Source organism: Hemitrygon akajei, chromosome 10 (genome assembly GCF_048418815.1).
Source record: "Hemitrygon akajei chromosome 10, sHemAka1.3, whole genome shotgun sequence".
Lineage (NCBI taxonomy): Eukaryota > Metazoa > Chordata > Chondrichthyes > Myliobatiformes > Dasyatidae > Hemitrygon > Hemitrygon akajei.
Window position 1 is genome coordinate 27,506,859 of NC_133133.1, and position 19,246 is coordinate 27,526,104.

Genomic DNA, 19,246 nt, shown 5'->3' on the forward strand with positions numbered 1-19,246 from the left:
GGGCTTGTAGAGGTTCATTGCCAGTATCAAGATTGATGGATTTTAAGTGGATTAGTGTTAGAGGATAGTGATAAGGTTAAAAAGTCAGCTGTGATCTTAATGAATGTCAAAAGCAACCTAAATCAAATAGCCTATCTTGCATCTGTATTCAAACTAGCTCCGTAAGTATGCAAGCAGTTGAAACCTTCTTTTGATTACTTAAGGCAAATCTGTATTTTGTGGATGTTGAATTTATCCGCATATGCTGTTAATGGACATGCCAAGGCCCTCCCACAAACTGAATCGAAAAAGGTCATTGCCTATCATCGTCTGGTCAGGTCGGAACGGGAGTTCCGAGCCGGGGTTTCCGGCGGAAAGGTTTACCAGCGCTGCACAGCGGAAGTGTCGGTGTCGTCGCTGACAGCGGTTTAAAGCGTTGTGTGGACGGGGCGAGCGGCTGATGGCCGGTTCCCTGGTGAGAGCACAGAGGGCTGTGGTTGGGCTCCCGCCCGGGGAGGGCAGAACACCAGGAGTAAACCCGGTGCCGATGGGCCTGAGCCTTACTGAGGCCCTTGCCTCGGTCCCACGAACTGAGAAGGGTGGCCGAGGTGGCGCGGCGAGTGAAGCCGAGAATCGGGTTCGATCTCTAACCACCTCGGGCATTTTCTGTCTTTCACCACATTGGATCCATGTTTCCACATCCCCACTGTAAATAAGTGAGCGATTGGAAAGTGCGAGAGTGGATCAGGGAATGAGGAATTGTTTGTTAATTTTAATATACAGAGTGCACCTGGTCAACCTGTACTCCACAAACTGCAATAGATTTGGAATTGGTTTATTACTGTCGCATGTACCGAGGTATAGTGAAAAACCTGTCTTGCATACTGTGTTGCAGAAATGTACAAATCATTATACAACGCACAGAGTAGTATAAAATGCAACTGATACCAAAGTGCATTGTAGACAATAAGGTGCAAGATCATAATGAGGTAGATTGTGAGGTCAAGAGTGCATTTTCGTTGTACTATGGAATCATTCAATAGTCTTATAACAGCAGGGTAGAAGCTATCCTTGAGCCTGGTGAAATGTGCTTTCAGGCTTTTGTCTTTCGCCAGTGGGAGAGGAGTGAATGCCTGCTTTATTGAAGCAGCAAGAAGTGTAGATGGAGTCTGATGTGCTGAGCTGTGTTCACAACTCTTTTTTTTGTGTGGTCACATGCAGAGCGGTTGACATAGCAAGTCATGATACATCAGGATAGGATTCCTTCTATGGTGCTTTTTTTTTTAAAACAAGGGTCAATGGCGGCATGCCAGATTTCTGTAATCACCTGAGGAAGTAGCAGCATTGGTGAGCTTTCTTGGCTCAGGTGTCTGTGGTTTCACCAGGACAGTTATTGGTGATGTTCACTCCTGGGAACCTGAAGCTTTCAACCACAGCATCAACGATGAAGACAGGAGCATGTGCACTGCCCCCTGACTTGCGTCAATGACCAACCTGCTTTGCTGACCTTCAGGAAAGTGTTGTCATGACACCATGTTGCTAGGCTGTCAACCTCCTTCACGTATTCTGATTCATCGTTATTTGAGGATGCGGCTCACTACATTGCAGTGGTCTCATCTGCAAACTTGTGGATGGAGTTCAAGCAGAATTTGTGGAGTGGGGGGCTGATGATGCATCAATGTTTAGAATAATCATGGTGATTGCTGCCTGTCCTTACTGCTTGTGGTCTGTTGGTCAGGAAGTTGACATTCTAGTTGCAGAGGGAGCTGTTGACTCGCAGGTCTCCGAGTATAGTGATAATTTGCTTTGAATTATAGTATTGAAAGCATTATTGTAGCCGATAGACAGCAGTGTTAACATAGGTGTCCAGTTGCTATACTGTCTAGATCAGGGGTTCCCAGTCTTTATTATGCCATGGACTCCTACCATTAACCAAGGTGGATCCCAGGTTGGGAACCCCTGAGTAGATGCTTTAGAGATGAGTGTTGAGCCAGGGAAATGGTATCTGATTTTGGAGTAGGGGAATTGCAGTGAGTCGAGGCGGTCTGGGAGGCTGGAGTTAATGCATACCATGGCCAGACCTTGGAAGCACTTCACAATGGTGGATATCAGACCCATTGGGTGGTAGTCGTAAAGGCAAGTTGCCCTTTTTTGTTTTAGATACTGGAATGACAGTAGTTTTCTTAAAGCAGGTGGAAACCTCAGATTGAAGTAGGCAGACATTAAGAATGTTTGCATATACCCCAACAGCTGATCTTCACAGCATCTGAGGACACGGCCCAGGACACAGTCCAGCGCAGATGCTTTCTGCAAGTTCACTTTCCAGAAGACTGATCTTACCATTCACACCAGTGACCGTGGGTTCAAATTCATTGGAGGCTGTCAGGGTGTGTGGTGACATTCTAAATCCCATCTGTTCAAAATGTATGTAGAATGCATTAACTTCACAGTACGAAAGCGTAGCAATTAGAACGATGCTGTTACAGCTCGGGGTGTTACGGAGTTTGGAGTTCAGGGTTCAGTTCCAGTGCCATTCTCTCTCTGTACATCCTCCCTGTGGAATGTGTGTGTTTTCCCCAGTTGTGGTCTGGAGGTGTACCTGGTAGGCCAACTGGTCATTGTAAATTGTCCTGTGATCAGGTTAGGGTAGTGGGGTTCCTGGGGTGCAGTGGTTCAAAGGGCCAGAACGACTTACTCTGCGCTGTGTCACTAAGTAATCATAAAGGGATGTGCTGTTGTCAGCCATTGTAGCATGTAATCCTTGCCAGAACTGATAGCTGCTCTGGGACTCTATTTTGGACAGGTATTGTTTCTTAGTATCACTGATAGTTTTATAGAGGCTGTGATAATAATGAAATAGTCATCTAGGATGGCAACTGAATTTATGAACATGGAGCAGTCTACCAACTCAAAGCAATCACGTAGAAGATCATCTGTTTCCTCAGACGAGCACTTTACAACTTTCCGTATTGGATCCTTCTGTTTCTGATTCTATGCAGGGAGAAGGAGCATACAAAGTCTCCTGGTCTAATTTACCAAACTGAATGGGGGATGGCTCAGTAGGCATTATTGGTAGTCATATAGCAATGGTCAGGGGAGTTTCGGCCCTGTTGGGGTAAGAAATGTGCTGGTACTATTTTGGTAACACTCTTGGAAGGTGGTCTGGTGAAGTCACTGGCACTAGCAATGACTTCTTTAACTTGTTCCAAGATCAATGCTTCTCTCCCGCATAGCCTCCGTTTTTCTTTCATCCATATGTCAAGGATAATTAAGAATAGGTAATGCAGACTTTTATACCTGAACTATCAGATCCCGCAAACCAAAATCGTAATCCTTTTCCAATTTCAAACTCTCATATTCTTACAACCAGATGTAGTACCTGTGAACAGAACAGTATAGATCCTTTGGCTCACGACGTTGTGCCAACCTTTCAACCTACTTGCCCTTCCCTCCCACTTGTCCCTCTATTTTTCTTTCATTCATGAGTCTTTGCAATAAAGTTACATATGTAAAAAGTAATAAAAATTAGTAATGAGGTAGTGTTCATGGGTTGATGGACCATTCAGAAATCTGATGGTAGAGGGGAAGAAGCTGTTCCTAAACTGTTGAAAGTGGGCCTTCAGGTTCCTGTAGCCCTGACAGTGATCACAAGAGTGCATGTCTCATGCTGAGGATTCTTAATCATTTAGATGCCTTGACTGTCTTTTAGTTATTGTACCTGCCTGAACCACTTCCTTTGGCAACTCAATCCACATAGATACCACCCTTTATGTTAAAAAAAATGTCACTCCTCAGGTTTCTGTTAAATCTCTCAAAAGTTCAAAGTACACTTATCAGAGTATGTATACATGATGCAACCTTGAGATTTGTCTCCCGACAGGCAGCCATAAAACAAGGAACCCATTCAAAAAAAAACACTCAATGTGCAGAGAGGAAAAAAACACATTGTGCAAACAATAAAAACAAACAACAGCATTCAGAATGAAAATGAGTCCACAGACACAAAGCCTGGAACAGGCCCTCCCCTCCTACCTTAAAACTGTGTCCTCGAGTTCTTGATTCCCCAGCCTTGGGAAAAAGGCTGAATACATTCATCCTGTATGTCCCTCATGATTTTATACACCTCCGGCCTCCTGTGCTCTAAGTAATAAAGTCCTGTCCTGACCTATCCAGCCTCCCGCATAACTTAGTCCCTCCAGTCCTGGCAACATCCTTGTAGATCTTTTCTATGCTCCCTTTGGTTTAATAAAGTCTTTCCTATAAGCAGGGCAAGCAAGTCTGTATCCTCGCCCACATCCTGTGCAACCACGCCAAGCACACCCACTTCTGTGCTCAGTACCTTGACCTATGAAGGCCAGCATGCCACCAGCTTTTCCAGCAGATTGTTCTTACTCCAAATTCCAGCATCAATGTTCCTCGGGCCCTTGGGTATTAATTTAATGTGTCATCTCTGATAGTGCAGCCCTGTCTTGGATTTACATTGAGTCTCTAGAAGGATACTCGAGGGCAAAGCTTTATCAAAAAACAAATTGAAGTTACTGAAAACCAACTACTGGAAATCTCCCAGATGCTGCCAAGCTAAAATAGAAACAAGAATATTTTGGAAATTAGCACCAAGTCAGACCATATCTGTGGGGAAAAAATAACAGTATGTCAGGTTGAAGATTCTGTCAGAACTGAATTTACTGGTAAAGTTGTGAATTTGAGACTTTTACAAGTTTTATATCAATGTGCAACTGCTTCCTTATAAATCATATTAAGCAGTAACTTCTCATTTTAAGGATTTCAAGACTCATGCAGACCAGGCATGCAGAGCAGCAGACAAATTTGTCACCATTTATTATGAAACAATGGACAAAAGAAGAAGAGTAAGTACTGTAACATTCATAACTGCACATAGTTTTCTTCACCATCACTTCTTGATTATGCAATGTTGAATTCTCCCAGATCAAAGGGGGAGAGACCAAAATACTGTGGAAAAGATAGAAGTGAAGCGTAGCAATGGTTCCAATGCTTGAATTTTTCATTTATGTTAAATAAGTAGTTTGATATTTTCCCAGTTATTATTGGCATAATGAGCTATTTTCAGTTATTTTAATTTATAGTTTCTATAACAAATTTGATCTAAATTGGTAAGGACTGTAATATTAGTCTGTATTTCAAAGTATTTTGCTGTCAGCTACTTTAATATTCTGAACCTTTTCCACTGAGTTATCTAGTCAAGTCGCCAGCAATGTATTCCATCATGTACCTTTGGACAGTAGTCTAAGCACAATATGTACCTTGTCAAAGCAACATGCTTAAGCAAAACACACGGTTGGGATTATAAAATATACTAGCAAGTCCCTGAGAGTCACCTGTGAACTTAAGTAAAAATAATTAAGCCTTTTCTGTCCTGATGAAGGCTCTTGGCCCGAAATGACAACTGTTTATTACCCTCCATAGATGCTGTTGACTTGCTGAGTTCCTCCAGCATTTTGTGTGTGTTACAAAACTTTTTTCTCTTTCAAGTATGGTCCTTGGGTGACCTCTTGAATGCAGCAAAGACCAGCAAATCAAATTGTGGCAGAAGTCTGAAATTATCATGTGGCAAGGAAGTTCGGGAGATAAGTGAGACTGCATCTCTGATTATAGGAGGGCAGTAATGTCAGGGCAAAGAAGTCATTTTGAGTGTAGTCCTTTCCATTTAAAGGGGAACTTGTCAATAAAACTGTTTTGTTATTAAATAATTTTACCACCTCAGACAAATTTTGAACGTTCAGCAATTTTGGGGAATATATGCCAGTGTAAAGTTTCTAGCACAAACAAAATTCCTGTTGTAGATTTATACTTCCATCCCACTTTATTCAGAGTACTAAAAGACAGGTGTGTGCTAGAATGCTTTGCTATCGATTAAGCCTGCTTTCAACTATATGTTCTAAATTGTGCAAAAGAACTTCCAGGTCAGGGTGTTCATCGTTCATATTATACATTAAAATCAAATACTGTAATGGCTGAAAATGGGTTCCAAAGGACATTTTTTTATTATTTGGTACACTGCACGTTTATCGAGTCCTGTCACTGAAATGTTAAGTTTAATTTTAATTCATTTGCACTAGCTCTCAGTTTCTAATAAAGTTTGAGAAACTGGGGTTGCTTAAGATAAAAGTCTGAAGTGCAACACCTTAATAATTTGCTGGAGGAGCTCAGCAGGCCAGGCAGCATCTTTGGATGGGAGTAAACAATTGTGTTGCAGGCTGAGACCCTTCATCAGGATGCTCGAAGGGCTTCAGCCCACAATGTTGACTGTTTATCCCTACCTGCAGATGCTGCCGGATCTGCTGAACTTCTCTAGCATGTTGTGTGTGTTTCTGTAGATTTCCAGTGTCTGCAGTACCTCTTGTGTCTAACCTTAATAATGTATTATTGTTTAGCAAAATGGCTATGCATTGCATTTTCAGCTCTTCCATTTTGTTACTTTAAACTCATTTTATTCTTTTACATAGGGGTTAACCAAATTGTATCTGGATACTGCAACCTTAGTGTGGAATGGCAACACAATTTCAGGCCATCAAGCACTTACCGAATTTTTTGAAATGTTGCCTTCTAGTGACTTCCAAGTAAACATGCTGGACTGTCAGCCAGTTCATGGTAGGTTTCATTCTACTTGTTATAGTTTATATTTCTAATTGTATGTGTGCTTCTTGTCTTTCAGTGGGACTGAGTACTTTTCTAACTTTGATTACATGTTTGTTAGGAATCTGAACTTGATGAAATAGAAAAATCTGAGCAAATCAAAGTGATTGCGTGTATTGTCTATGAAATGAGAGATGGTTTCCACTTATGAAACATTTCTCCCTTTAATCAGACAAGTCATTGGCACAAATAATTTTATCAATAAGCTTGTTATTACTTAATTTATTTTCAGGCTTGTTTACTATTTACCTCTTATAAACAGCTGCTTGCTATAGCACGACTGTTACAGACTGCAGCAGTTTTCCAATGTGTTGGCAACATATGGACTTGGTTAAAGGAATATTGCAATCAATTTAAAATGTCTGAGTCATTTTATCATGTTTTGTGCAAAGGAGGAATAGTTGCCCTTGCTGGAACCTTCATTTTTATAATTTTACAAATGACAGAGCTTTATTCTTTGTGTTAGATTTTAAATTGGTGACAAAGAATGAAAGGCTATTTTCCCCTGCTGTGTTTATCTGAATTTTTCTTCTCCATACTTGCTAAACTGCCAGCAATTACCGTAAATTCCGGTGTATAAACTGACCCGGAGTATAAGCTGACCCCCCATTTTCAAGGTTTAAAAAGTGGCTTTTTCATGTTATGTTTGAATAAGCCGACCCTTTTGTAGAGGTTTTTGATTTAACCAGAAAAGATCATGATCTCACATGCTGGTCGGTACTCAGCTTTGCCAGATCCGGAACCTGGAAATTTTATGAACCAGTACCTGCTAAGAAAATAGGCCTACACATTGTAGAACGTTATAAGCAAATTTTTAATAAATAAATCAGGGAGGGAAGTTTTGGATTAGGTTCCCAATGGTAAAGAATCCTCTGAAATGTAACCCCCCGTGAAAACATTTAGCGCCCATCGTAATCTCATTAAAACATAACACAGGGTGGCGGGATCAGTACGTGTACTCAGTATTGAGTTTGCGACCACCATATACAAAAGATTAAAACAAATGCAATATGATGCTGGCTTCAAGCTGAAGGTTGTTGATTTTGCTAAAGGAATGAATAATTCTGCAGCTGCTAAGAAGTTTAGTGTAAATGAGAGAGTGGAGAAAGGCAGAGGACATGCTGAGGGAAATGCCAAAGACAAAATGTGCAAACCGCAGGAAAACATGCCAGTGGCCAGAACTGGAAGAAAAAGTTTTAGAGTGGGTGAATCACCAGTGATCGTCTGGATACATTGTTACCAGAGAAATGATTCGAGTTCAAGTGTTGAAATGGGCCGAGAAACACCGTGAGGTCAGCAAAAAAAGCTACACAAAGTTGGTGCACCCGATTTATGAATAGACGTGATCTTGTGTTGAGACAAAAAAACAAAGATTGCTCAGAAAATTCCCGTAGGGTGTTGTTTACGTTCAAGAATGCTGCTGGATGGATGAAGTGGGTTAAAGAGGTGTGGCGCTGACATTCCAAAGGTTTCAGGAAGGAAAAATCGCTACTTGTCTGGGACATGTTCAAAGCGCACTTGTCAGGTGAGACAAAAGCAGCATTGAAAGCTGAAAATACGGACATTGCAGTCATCCCCAGTGGTTTGATGTCCGTGCCCCAGCCACTAGATGTGAGTTTAAGCAAACCATTCAAAGAATTCATGTGTCGACAGTGGAACAAATTTGACTCAAAAGCAGCCAATAACTACGACCTGTCTTCCATGTATTCGTTTTTGCAAAGTTGGCACCCTCTTTATGAGCCGACCCCCTAATTTTAGGACCAAAATGTAGGGCTAATTTCTTGGCTTATACACCGAATTTACGGTATCTAAACAACAGCAATTTCAAGATTTCAGTATGCACATGAAAACAAGTTTTGTTAAGCTGGACATATGTCAAATACACCTTGATGCTGGACACCCCCAGGAATCTAGAGAGTATGCAGAAGTATTACATGTGCTTCTAATTTACAATGGGGAGTCTGATCAAGATCTTATTGCAAGTTAGTGCACAAACGCCTTCTCAATTGATTTCAATAGAGCGAAACAACTGTGAGGAACTGAATATTCTGTTTTTGCCGTCTCTGCTTTAGGTTTTTTAAAATGTTTTGTATGTTACTAAATATCAAAAACATTTTCAAAAGTCAACTGAATAAGGAGACATGGCCTGGCTTGGGTTTTTCCCAACTGTTTTCTTGGCCTCAGCAGTTTCCCACCAGAATGTCCAAACCCTTTTCATAGGTCAGCAGTGGGTGTGAGCAGCCTCTTGCTGACTAAATGTTATTAAATGTTCTTGTGTAAGGCGTGGAATGGCAGATGGATTTTGTTCATTTTGTTTTGCACAATGCTTGTCTAATGCTACAGAAATTATCACACTTGTATTGAAACCATTTCTGCTCAAATTCACATGTCTATCTTGATGTCTTGAGTTTACTGACTAGTTTTCAAAGGGAGGTTCTCAGGAATTCTCTACCCATGAGAATGGGGAAGACTAGAGCAATGGGGGATATTTATAGGGAAAGTAGTTAAATTTTTGAAAAATCAGGGGATTGAGGACTATGGGAACCGATGCAGAGGAGGTGATAGGCATTGGGTTAGGTCAGCCAAGATTATATTGAGTGGCAGAACAAGCTAAAATGAGCTGCTCGTATCATGTTCATGCCACATTAAAATAGAAGATACACTTCTTACTGAGAAGTACCGTAGATTCCGGACTACAGAGCGCACCTGATTAAAAGCCGCTGGCTCTAATTTTAGAAATAAAATCAATTTTTTAATTGTAAAGGCCGCACCGGATTTTCGGCCGCAGGTGTCCCACGTTGTAATATGAGATATTTACACAGAAAGATATTACACGTGAGGATTTTTTAACTTTTAATTAAATCCATATGGTAACAAAAACAAATACATATTGCAAATGCTTTTTTTCGAACCGTGCCCGTAACGCGGCTACTTTTAAATATACGTTGCGTATACTTCTTTACTGAACAACATTCCAATATCTCCTAACGACTGGTAAAAAATATATATACTGCAGCCTACCAGGAAAAGTTATTGATCGCCTTTAACTTAAAAGCAGCGTTCGCTCAGATCCAAAGCCGCTCGCGTAATGCCGCTTGACCCCCGCCGTCCCGTTTTATCGCAAACCGGCATTTTCCCACAAGACGCGGCGAAACCGGGTGTGACGTCATAGCATCCCGCGATGTAGTACAGAAAACAAATATAGTTAAAACTCTTCTAACTTTAACTAGAAAATGAATTACTAAGCGAAAATATTATAAACTAAGTAACTGCCATAAAGGCAGCACAATGCTTTTCTTCGAGTGTTTTCCATGTTGATGAGGGTGAGTACAAATGACTGATTTACAATAATTTAATTGTGAAAGTGCGCTTGATTTATCGTACAATTTCATTGGACCTCTGTGAACTACTCATCAATTTTATTGGTCTACTGTTATGAGGCAAAATGTTTACGAGGCGGCATGAAAAAAATCATGTATTAGCCGCTCCGTTTTAAAGGCCGCAAAGTTCAAAGCTGTTCAAAATGTGGGAAAAAAGTAGCGGCTTAAAATCCGGCATCTACGGTAAATTAGGGGAATTTAAGAAACTCTTAGATAGACACATGAATGATAGAAAAATGGAAGGCCATGTAGGAGGGAAGAGTTAGAGTAGGTTAAGTTCGGTAAACATCATGGGCTGAAGAGCCTGTACTGTACTGTGATGTTCTACCTGGTACTTTAAAGATATATTCCATCCATATATTGGAAAATTGTATGTTAGGACACTGTATGTCTTGTTAGCTTCTGGTTGCTCCATTATTAGATATGCTACTGAAAGTGTTTTGCAATTTATTCATTTTCTCATGAAGTTGTTGATCTTTTCATTCCCAAGTAGAGCTTGCTACTCAGGGGCAGACCACCGTACTTGTAGTCACCTGTGGCACAGTGAAATTTGATGGAAACAAACAGCGATACTTCAATCAAAACTTCTTACTTACTGCACAAGTAACCCCACAAAATACAGTGTGGAAAATCGCAAGTGATTGCTTTCGCTTTCAGGACTGGGCCAATTAACTCACTGCTTTAATGGAAGGAGAATGTTGCATGTCACTATTTTGGGTTTAATTCTGGAAGTAAATAGTGGAAAAGTTGAAAGAGTAAACAACATAGGAGGGGAAACAAAGATCCTTTATTTTGGAAAGCAAAATGCCTCCACATCTATACTGATATTCAGTGTTTGAGTTTGGTTTATAATAGACACTCTGAAGTCTGTACGGTCTGGTTTTAATCTGAAATCTGTTGTTTTGTATTCATATTTTCAATTGCATATTGTACTTTATAAATGGATTTCAATAAACAATTTAATTAAACCATTTTTTGTGTGGTTTCTGTACTGCATTTTCTAATGGAGCAATTTCCACTCTTCCCCCTCCCCCCCACCCCATCTCCTGTGACATAAAACATTCAGCATCTTGAACCTTGTTTTCATATGATTATATTTCCTAATCTCAATGGACATTTTGTGTATGTGTGCCCGCTTAGAAAGGGAGTGTTGATACCCCTTGAATTCAAAGCACAGAATTAAATTTCAAAGTGCATTTAGTATGAAAATACCATCTACTACCCTAAGATTAATTTTCTTGCAGGCATTCACAGTAGATAAAAAGAAACCCAATAGTGGCAATGACAAAACTCTCTACTGCCCATTACACCCTTGGTGTTCAGGGCAGTGAAGAAAGTCCTCCATCTCTGGTTGTGTTCAGGGTTTCCTTTGTTATCTCAGTAGCTCGGTTTTCATTTCTATCAGTCATGCAAGTTCCAGGTAGAGACTCAGGAGTACCATTACACTGAGATGTAGAAGGATCCTTCATTGGTGTTTCTGTAACAATGGGGTTTTACCAGTCTGGGTTGTTAGCCCTGAGCTGAACCCCTAAACTTGGGCCAGTGGACCACTCTTAGTCTGGCCTCGATCCATTGATCTGTTTGGCATGGGTGATCTTAGCATAAAGCCCTGACTCTTGCCAACATAGCCCTCCGGGTTATTAAGGCACACAAGCCTACAAACCACTTTACTATTCTCTTTTTGCTCTACTTATTTTTATTATATTTCTTGTTTTAACTGATAATATTAATTTTTAAGTATTGCACTAGTGCCACAAAACCACAAATACACAGCATATAGTATGTCAGTGGTAATAAACCAGATTCTGGTTGTAGGGGACCAGTCAATAGTCTTAATAACAGTTGAATATAAGCTGCCCCTGAGTCTAGTCTAGTACATGCTTTCAAGTTTTTATTCTGCTCTATGGGAAAGGGGAGAAAGTGGGTAAGGAACATTGCTCTGGTAGAATTTGGGAATTGTTTTGAAATGGGAGAAATACTTATCAAATAAGTGAAAATATAGAAAATAAATCACTTTAAAAAACAATATACAAAATAAACAAGGTTTAATCTGGTGATATTTATTTTTGGATGGTTTCATTTTATTCCGTTATACCATTCCATTGATCTCGCTCTAATCTAGAAACCACAGAACAGTTTGTTGTGTTAGATCTTTTCCTGTAAGATGATGGTGCGCTCAGATGCAGTGGCCACTCCAGGTCCAATCAAAGGTGTATTTGTTCGTCCTGTTTTTCTTTTTCATGGTCGCAAGTCACTGCATAATACAAAGAACATCAAGTACAGCAGGACCATCAGCGAGGTGCTTGATAGCAATGGAGCTGGCCTATTGAGTACCATTGTCTGTTGCCTCGACATGTTGAGTACTGTTGTGCTGAGATGGTGCACGATCCAATAAGTGGTAAGTGTAATGGTCCTGGATGTATTTATTGGCATCACAGAACCCTGTTAGGCATTGGTAAGGTAGAATACTGCACGTACTGTTCACTGGTTCATTGGTGAGACCAATGACGGGGATTGGGGGAGCTGCAGGGCCTTGGTCGTGGCGAGGACTAAGCCCTCACTGCGTGCCGGGTGAGAAGGAAAACAGAAACAGTGTGAGAGAGCCTCTGTGAGGCGTGCTGGAGTCCATACTGGATTGGAGACTGGCTCCGCCCATCAGTGCTGATCTCCAGTGTTTGCTCAGCAGAAGAACAAACCGAACCAGGACAATTTACCATAAATTTCCAGATGTGCCACTCAGAGACTTTGGCTATATTATTATTTTTTCTCTTTGTGACTACTTTCTGAAATGTGCTACGTGCCATTGGTAATGTGTTTTTTACTTTAGCCATGGAGGAACAGTGTTTATTTAGCTATATTCATGTATGGCTGAATGATAATTAAACCTGAACATGAACATTATCTCATTTTATCACATAGCTATATTGTGCCTGGTATTTAATGCTGCATTAATATGCTAAAACTACGTTCAGTGGCTACTGTATTAGGTATCTCCTGTACATAACAAAGTGGCCACTGGGTGTATGTTCGTGGTCTTCTGCTGCCCATCCACTTCAAAGATTGATGAGTTGTGCATTCAGAAATACTCTTCTGCACACCACTATTGTAGCACATGATTACTTGAGTTACTGTCTCCTTCCTGTCAGCTTGAACCAGTCTGGGCATTTTCCTCTGCCCACTCTCATTAACAAGGCATTTTTGTCCACAGAACTGCTGCTCACTGGATTTTTTTTTTTTGTTTCTTGCACCATTCTGTATAAGCTCTAGTCTAGAGACTGTTGAGATTGAAAATCCCAGAATACCAGCAGTTTCTGAAATATTCATAACACCCTGTCTGACGCCAACAATCATTGCACAGTCAAAGTCACTTAGATCACATTTCTTCCTTATTTTGACCTGAACAGCAATGAACCTTTTGACGATGTCGGCCTGCTTTTATGCATTAAGTTGCTGCCACATGATTAGCTGATGAGATGTTTGTAATGACAAGTAGTTGTACCTAATAAAGTGGCCATTGAGCATATATCATCACACACTAGCTCTGTATCCAGACGAATTCTGAGTAGTTACATAGGATCTGTGTGAATTGGTTGCCCTGTTATAGTAATGACTGCTAAAATGATAACTTCAAAAGTCATTTTAATTAAAGGTTGCTGGAGAGAAGAGGGTAAACTGATACTGTCAAGAACAATTGGTGACATTGTCAAAAGGCACTGTTTGTACAAAGGCATTGAGAACAGGGTTGGTAATGCAGCCAAACTGCTTAGACTGGCAAAATTCCAAATTGCATCAAAATACTTGAAACCATATTGTTGTTTCTAACAATAAAAACTATTCTTTGGGGAGCAGATTTGCCTCGAGTTATCTAAGGTTGCTTTCACCACTGACTATTAAAGTAAACAAATAACGGACGCATGTAAGATCGTAGATGGAGCAAGAAAAAACCTGGGACCAAAAAAAAACGCTGTGCTGGAGTTAGTTAGAAGGCAGGCAGCATCACTGGAGGCAGAAGGATGGTCAACGTTTCTGGTTCGGTCTCTCATCAGGATGAGCCAGAGCAACAGCCTTCACAGATGCTGCCTGACCCATTGCTTTCCTCCAGCAGTTTTTTTTCAATTCAAGAGATGATGTATAATGTGCCGGTAATGAGTAAACGTAAAGTTACACATCCATGAGATGTTTTAAACTTGTTTCTTTTCCTGTAAGGTAGACTTTCAATCACTATATCCATGTATTAAGTATTAAAACTCTCGCACTCTGCTTGCTCTTTGTTTTATTCCTATATCATTATTTTATCACAGCTAGAACATTACTGTATTTTCTTGCTATGTGCTAATGTGGCTGCATAGCTCATTGGTGTGGAGACTTTAAATTCCTTCTGAAACTTGCCTATTCCCTGCATCATTGTTTTGAACTGTGGCTAGCTGTTTGTTAGCTCCCACTCAGCCTGACTTTTTCCTGGCAACCTACAAAACTTAACAGCTTCCAGGTGAATTCTAGGGCATTTTGCCATTTTCACTATTTGACTTTACAAACAGAAATGGCTCCAAGGCAGAGATGGTTCATACATTTGGAGAGCAGGAGGGGTGTCAGAATCATTTTTGTAAAACCCTTTGCAATCTTTTCCAAAGCCTTCGTATTTTTCCTAAAGAGCAGCACCCAGATCTGAACATGTTCTCCACTTATCCTTTTAAGTGTAACTTACCTTTCTGATCATTCTTTGAACAATACATAATGTTTATTTTAGCATTTTCTTCCTTTTCTACGTGTTTAGCTCAAAAGGATCAAAGCCGATATTTTGCTTCCCTCATCTGATAAAAGCATTGTGTACTAAGCTTAGCAAGACGTTATTCTGAATGGACATTGAACCCGTTGAACACTTACTCAGTAATTTTCCCTACTTTTGCACTATTTAATTTTTTGTATATACTTGTAAGTTATAGTTTTTATTACTATGTATTACAATGTGTTGCTGCTTCAAAACAACAAATTTTATGACATATGCCCATGATATTAAACCTGATTCTGATTCAAATTCTTTAGATGTTTAAACAAAAGTAAAAGTGAATGGTTATTTATTTGAAATGTTAGGTCTCATTTTTCTTTCTGCATCAGAACTGCCTGATCTGTTAAGTATTTGCTGCAGATTTCTTTTGTTTAAAAGATCCAGTGTCAGGCCATACCCATAAGGTGTTATTTTTATTTAACTAAACATATTTGGGAATTCTCCCAATCTAGCTGAGTTGAAAGGAATACAACGTAATCTAAATAAGGCTGACGATGGCAGAAGAGTGAAACTTCCTTCATCATTATCATGGTCATATGAAGTAGTTGCATATACTGGAGAAAGGAGTTTATTCAGTGGAATGGGGGTGGCTGGAATAGTTTAAGAGGAAAATGGAAAATATACCATATGAAAGCAATAGATGTTGGGCTGATTCATATCTGTTCAACTATGCACTTAACCTAGTACTTTTTTTTTGGCTTTGAATATGTTCCTTTAACTTCTTTAAGAACATCTTTTATTAAACCTTTTCATTTAGATAGGGGAAGCATGGTTTTAAGCATCATCGAATTTTGCAACAGGAATCCCAGTAAAGTAGCCAAAACCATTACCTACCAGCCAAAGAACCAAAGAAACCCTGAGATTCGTCTTCCTCACAGACAGCCGCAAAACGAAGAAAACTGTAGAACCTGTTAAAAGGAAATCAGCAACACCCCCCCCATAAAAAAACAAAGCGAATCACGCAACTAGCAACAAAAAATATGAGCAAGAAGACACGAAGTGTAAAACACAAAATCAAAGGAGTTCAGGCTTAATTCAGTTCAGCTCGGTGTTCGTTATCTACATGCTGCCCCGATTCAAAGTCACCCAAAGTAGCAACAAAAATGGTGTGACCAGAAACACATCATAATGTGAACTAGTGAGTCCAATCCACAGACCGCATTGATTAAGCTGTGCCCAAGAACTCCGGCACCATCTTCCGACAGCATCAAGAGATGGAGAGACCATTGAGTGCAGGCGAGTGAGAGGACCAACTAACACAGCCACCTTCCTCCAGCAGCAGCAAGCAAGAGGCTGGTAGACAGTGCTGAACACTCTCACACCTTCCACCCTCACCTCAATGATTTCAATCTTCCACTGCATGTTAATCTTGGGGCAAGAAATGGAGTCAATCATGAGCTAGTGCCCTGTCTCCAGGCTTCTTGGCCTTGAGACCACATCAACGTCGTCGCAATTATGTAAATCATTTTCTATGTGGGAGTCTGTTCAAAGTGAGTCATGAATGAATCTGCATACCACTGCTATTTTCATTAGATATATTGGGAGATATATTGCTATATTTGGAGTTTCTCAAGGTGGGGTGGCTGGAGCTACTGCTTGAATTGTTCTGTTTTTACAAAGGTTACAATAGTCCATTGATCTACAACCTTGACAGATCCAATTCAGCACCAGCTGTTAGTTGCTAGATTAATGAATATTATGTCAAAATGTTAATCCAGGTATTTAGGGATTAACCTTTTAGTTTTTCACAAGATGCATTTAATTTTACGATATTTTTGTCCAAAAGAAAATTGCATACTGCATGGTATGGAAACTGCACTGTGGCAGACAGGTAGACTCTACAATGGGTTGTCAAAACTGCCCAACGCATCACCGGCACCAGCCTACCTGCCATCACGGAAAAGTGCCCCAAAACTCCAGCAATATCATGAAGGATCCCATCCTGCTCATGGACTCCCATCACTCCCCCACTCCCATCAGGGAGGACGCTACATAGCATCTGTGTCAGGACCACCAGACTCTAAACAATTGCTATCTCTAAGCAATAAGGCCTATCAACACCTCCACACACTAATCCAGCCAACCACACCCCCAGTCACCACTAATTTATCATTTCCCATCAGAGACACTTCACTCCTGTGCCTAACATTGCTTTATGTAAGTACTATCAGTATAAGCTATCTTAAGTATCTCTATTTATTGTGTTTTTTATTATTATGTTGTTTATCCTTTTTTTTGTGCTGTGCTGGATCCAGAGGAACATTATTCCATTCTCCTTTATGTGTACTAGAAATCACATTAAACAATCTTGAATCTTGAAATACTCAGAACAAGACCTTGAACAAATAAAGAATATAAACACAGAAGGAAAGCATTATAAAATAATACACAGTTCTAAAAGAAAACTGAAAGCAGTGGAATAAATTCTGTAAAGCAACACAAATATTCCAAGGCATGTATGTCTTTCATGGTTTGTCAATTATATTATCTGAAATTATAAGGGAAGTAAATACATTTGTGTTATAAATAATAAATGAGATATATTTGTGTTACAATAGAAGTGCATTAATTTCAAAGGATGGTATTCTAGTGGGTTTCCTCAAAAATCCCTAATGATTTCTATTTCTTACAATCTTTGAAATGAAATTTAACCTCGCTACAGGATTCAGCTTCCTTTTGTTCCCTAATTGGAACCTGCTTGTATCTACTCCTATAATGTTTGCATTGATCTTACTCCAGTTCTCAAACAATTAAATATTGACTGACACCTCATTATAGTTTTGCCTGGGAACAAAATCCCTTTGGCTATTGAAAATTTAATGTTATCTGGCACTGTAGGTGTAAAGTCAATGAAATGTTGAGAGTGCATTTTCTTCCAAATTTAAAATTTGAAGCTTTAATCATTCCATATGATTACTTTTGTAATGTGACGGTCTTCACAGATTTTTGCTTGCAAAATACATTGCTAATATTTCTGAAAACATCTAGAAAATGATTGACTGTACTGAATGTGCAACTGTAGGGTAAGATAATTCTGTGAGTTTAGCAAAGCGATACTATTTCAAAATCACACTTGTCAGAAATTTAATGAGATATTATAGATTACACTTTCATCATGTTAAGATTCTTATTTCCAATAATAACCTTAATATTTTTAATCAATTGAATGCATTTTCTGTTGATTGGATTTTGGAATGCTAATGCTTGTGACTTTTTTTGTTATTGTATTAAGATATGGGACTTTGTTGCTTATTACAACTCTGTTCAACCCAACAAAAAGCTGTAGTGTCAGCTTTCAAACTGCTTTGATGTTGAATGTTTGTTTCTCAGCAGTGATCTTCTTTGCACCTCCTTTAATTAATTTAAGAGATTTAGTGTCAAATTACAGAAACAAAATAGGGGTGTATAGGGTGTCCAGGGAAGGTTAGTACCTCTGTTGATGGAGCTTGTGTCATTTCTGGGTCAGCACACTCACCTTTGGTCTCCACTGGATACTCAGCTCTCACGTTTGGCTCCAAGAAGCTGTTTGCATGCGACAGCAGCCACGGTATGCTGCTTCGAGAGATGAGCTAAACCAGGTGAGGGTAGTCAGCGGCCTCATACCCCGGTGAGATAGGGACATGCCTATCCTGGCATGTGAAGTTGGCTCTGGCGGACTGGGTGGATGAGATCTACAGTGGGATCCAGTGGCTAGGATGGTAGTTCTACAACGCTACATGGAGAGAAGAAGTTGGTCATCTACTGCTACCAAGGATGTCCCCAGTTTGTGATGACTAGTTCATACGACTGGACCCAGACCTCTGAGGTCGATAGTGTGCTACTGCCCAGTGGAATGGCTTTTTCACTCTAAAAACTCTCCCACAAAGGTCTCCTGTCATTGCTGGATACACCAGACAACCAACACTGAAAATGGCTTCAGTCATGCTCCTTAAACTTAATCTACAAAACATTGCGCATCGCATCAAATTAAAAGAACAATTCCTAAACCTGTCAACAATTTACTAAAAATGAAAAAGCAAAATTAAGAGACTGAAAAAGTTATTAATCCCCTCTGTAATTACTATGCTAACCTTCCTCAGGTGCAATACTGTATATTACCTTACCAACTCATCCTATTTGTTTATGTAGAAAATGAGAAAATCACCTGAATAAATACCCCCTCTCTCTGTAAGATCAAACCGTGTGGTAGATTTTCAACAGACCAAACCAAATGAAGTCAAAAGAGCATTCAAGACAAGTCAGAGAAATGATAATAGAGAAGCACAAATCAGGGGAAGGGTACAAGACTATGTCTAAGGTACTGAATATACCTCCAATCTCTTTACAGTCCATCATGAAGAAGTGGAAAAAATATGAAACCATAGCCACACTGGCTAGGTCAGGCCATCCCTCTAAACTTAGTCACTGGGGAAGCATGGCATTTGTA

At 39.9% G+C, this 19,246-nt stretch overlaps 1 protein-coding gene across 2 annotated transcripts; it reads left to right on the plus strand.

Moving 5' to 3' along the window:
* The first annotated feature begins 329 nt into the window (after positions 1–329).
* On the plus strand, positions 330–11,005 carry nxt2 (nuclear transport factor 2-like export factor 2). 2 transcript variants are annotated; one of them, XM_073057952.1, is made up of 4 exons: positions 330–454; positions 4,761–4,847; positions 6,465–6,609; positions 10,525–11,005. In XM_073057952.1, exons 1-4 carry the CDS (start codon positions 440–442, stop codon positions 10,704–10,706), a joined length of 429 nt encoding a protein of 142 aa, XP_072914053.1. In that variant the 5' UTR covers positions 330–439; the 3' UTR covers positions 10,707–11,005. The 2 variants fall into 2 exon arrangements, with proteins under 2 accessions (XP_072914053.1, XP_072914054.1); XM_073057953.1 differs by having other exon boundaries at positions 10,528–11,005.
* The last annotated feature ends 8,241 nt before the right edge of the window (positions 11,006–19,246 follow it).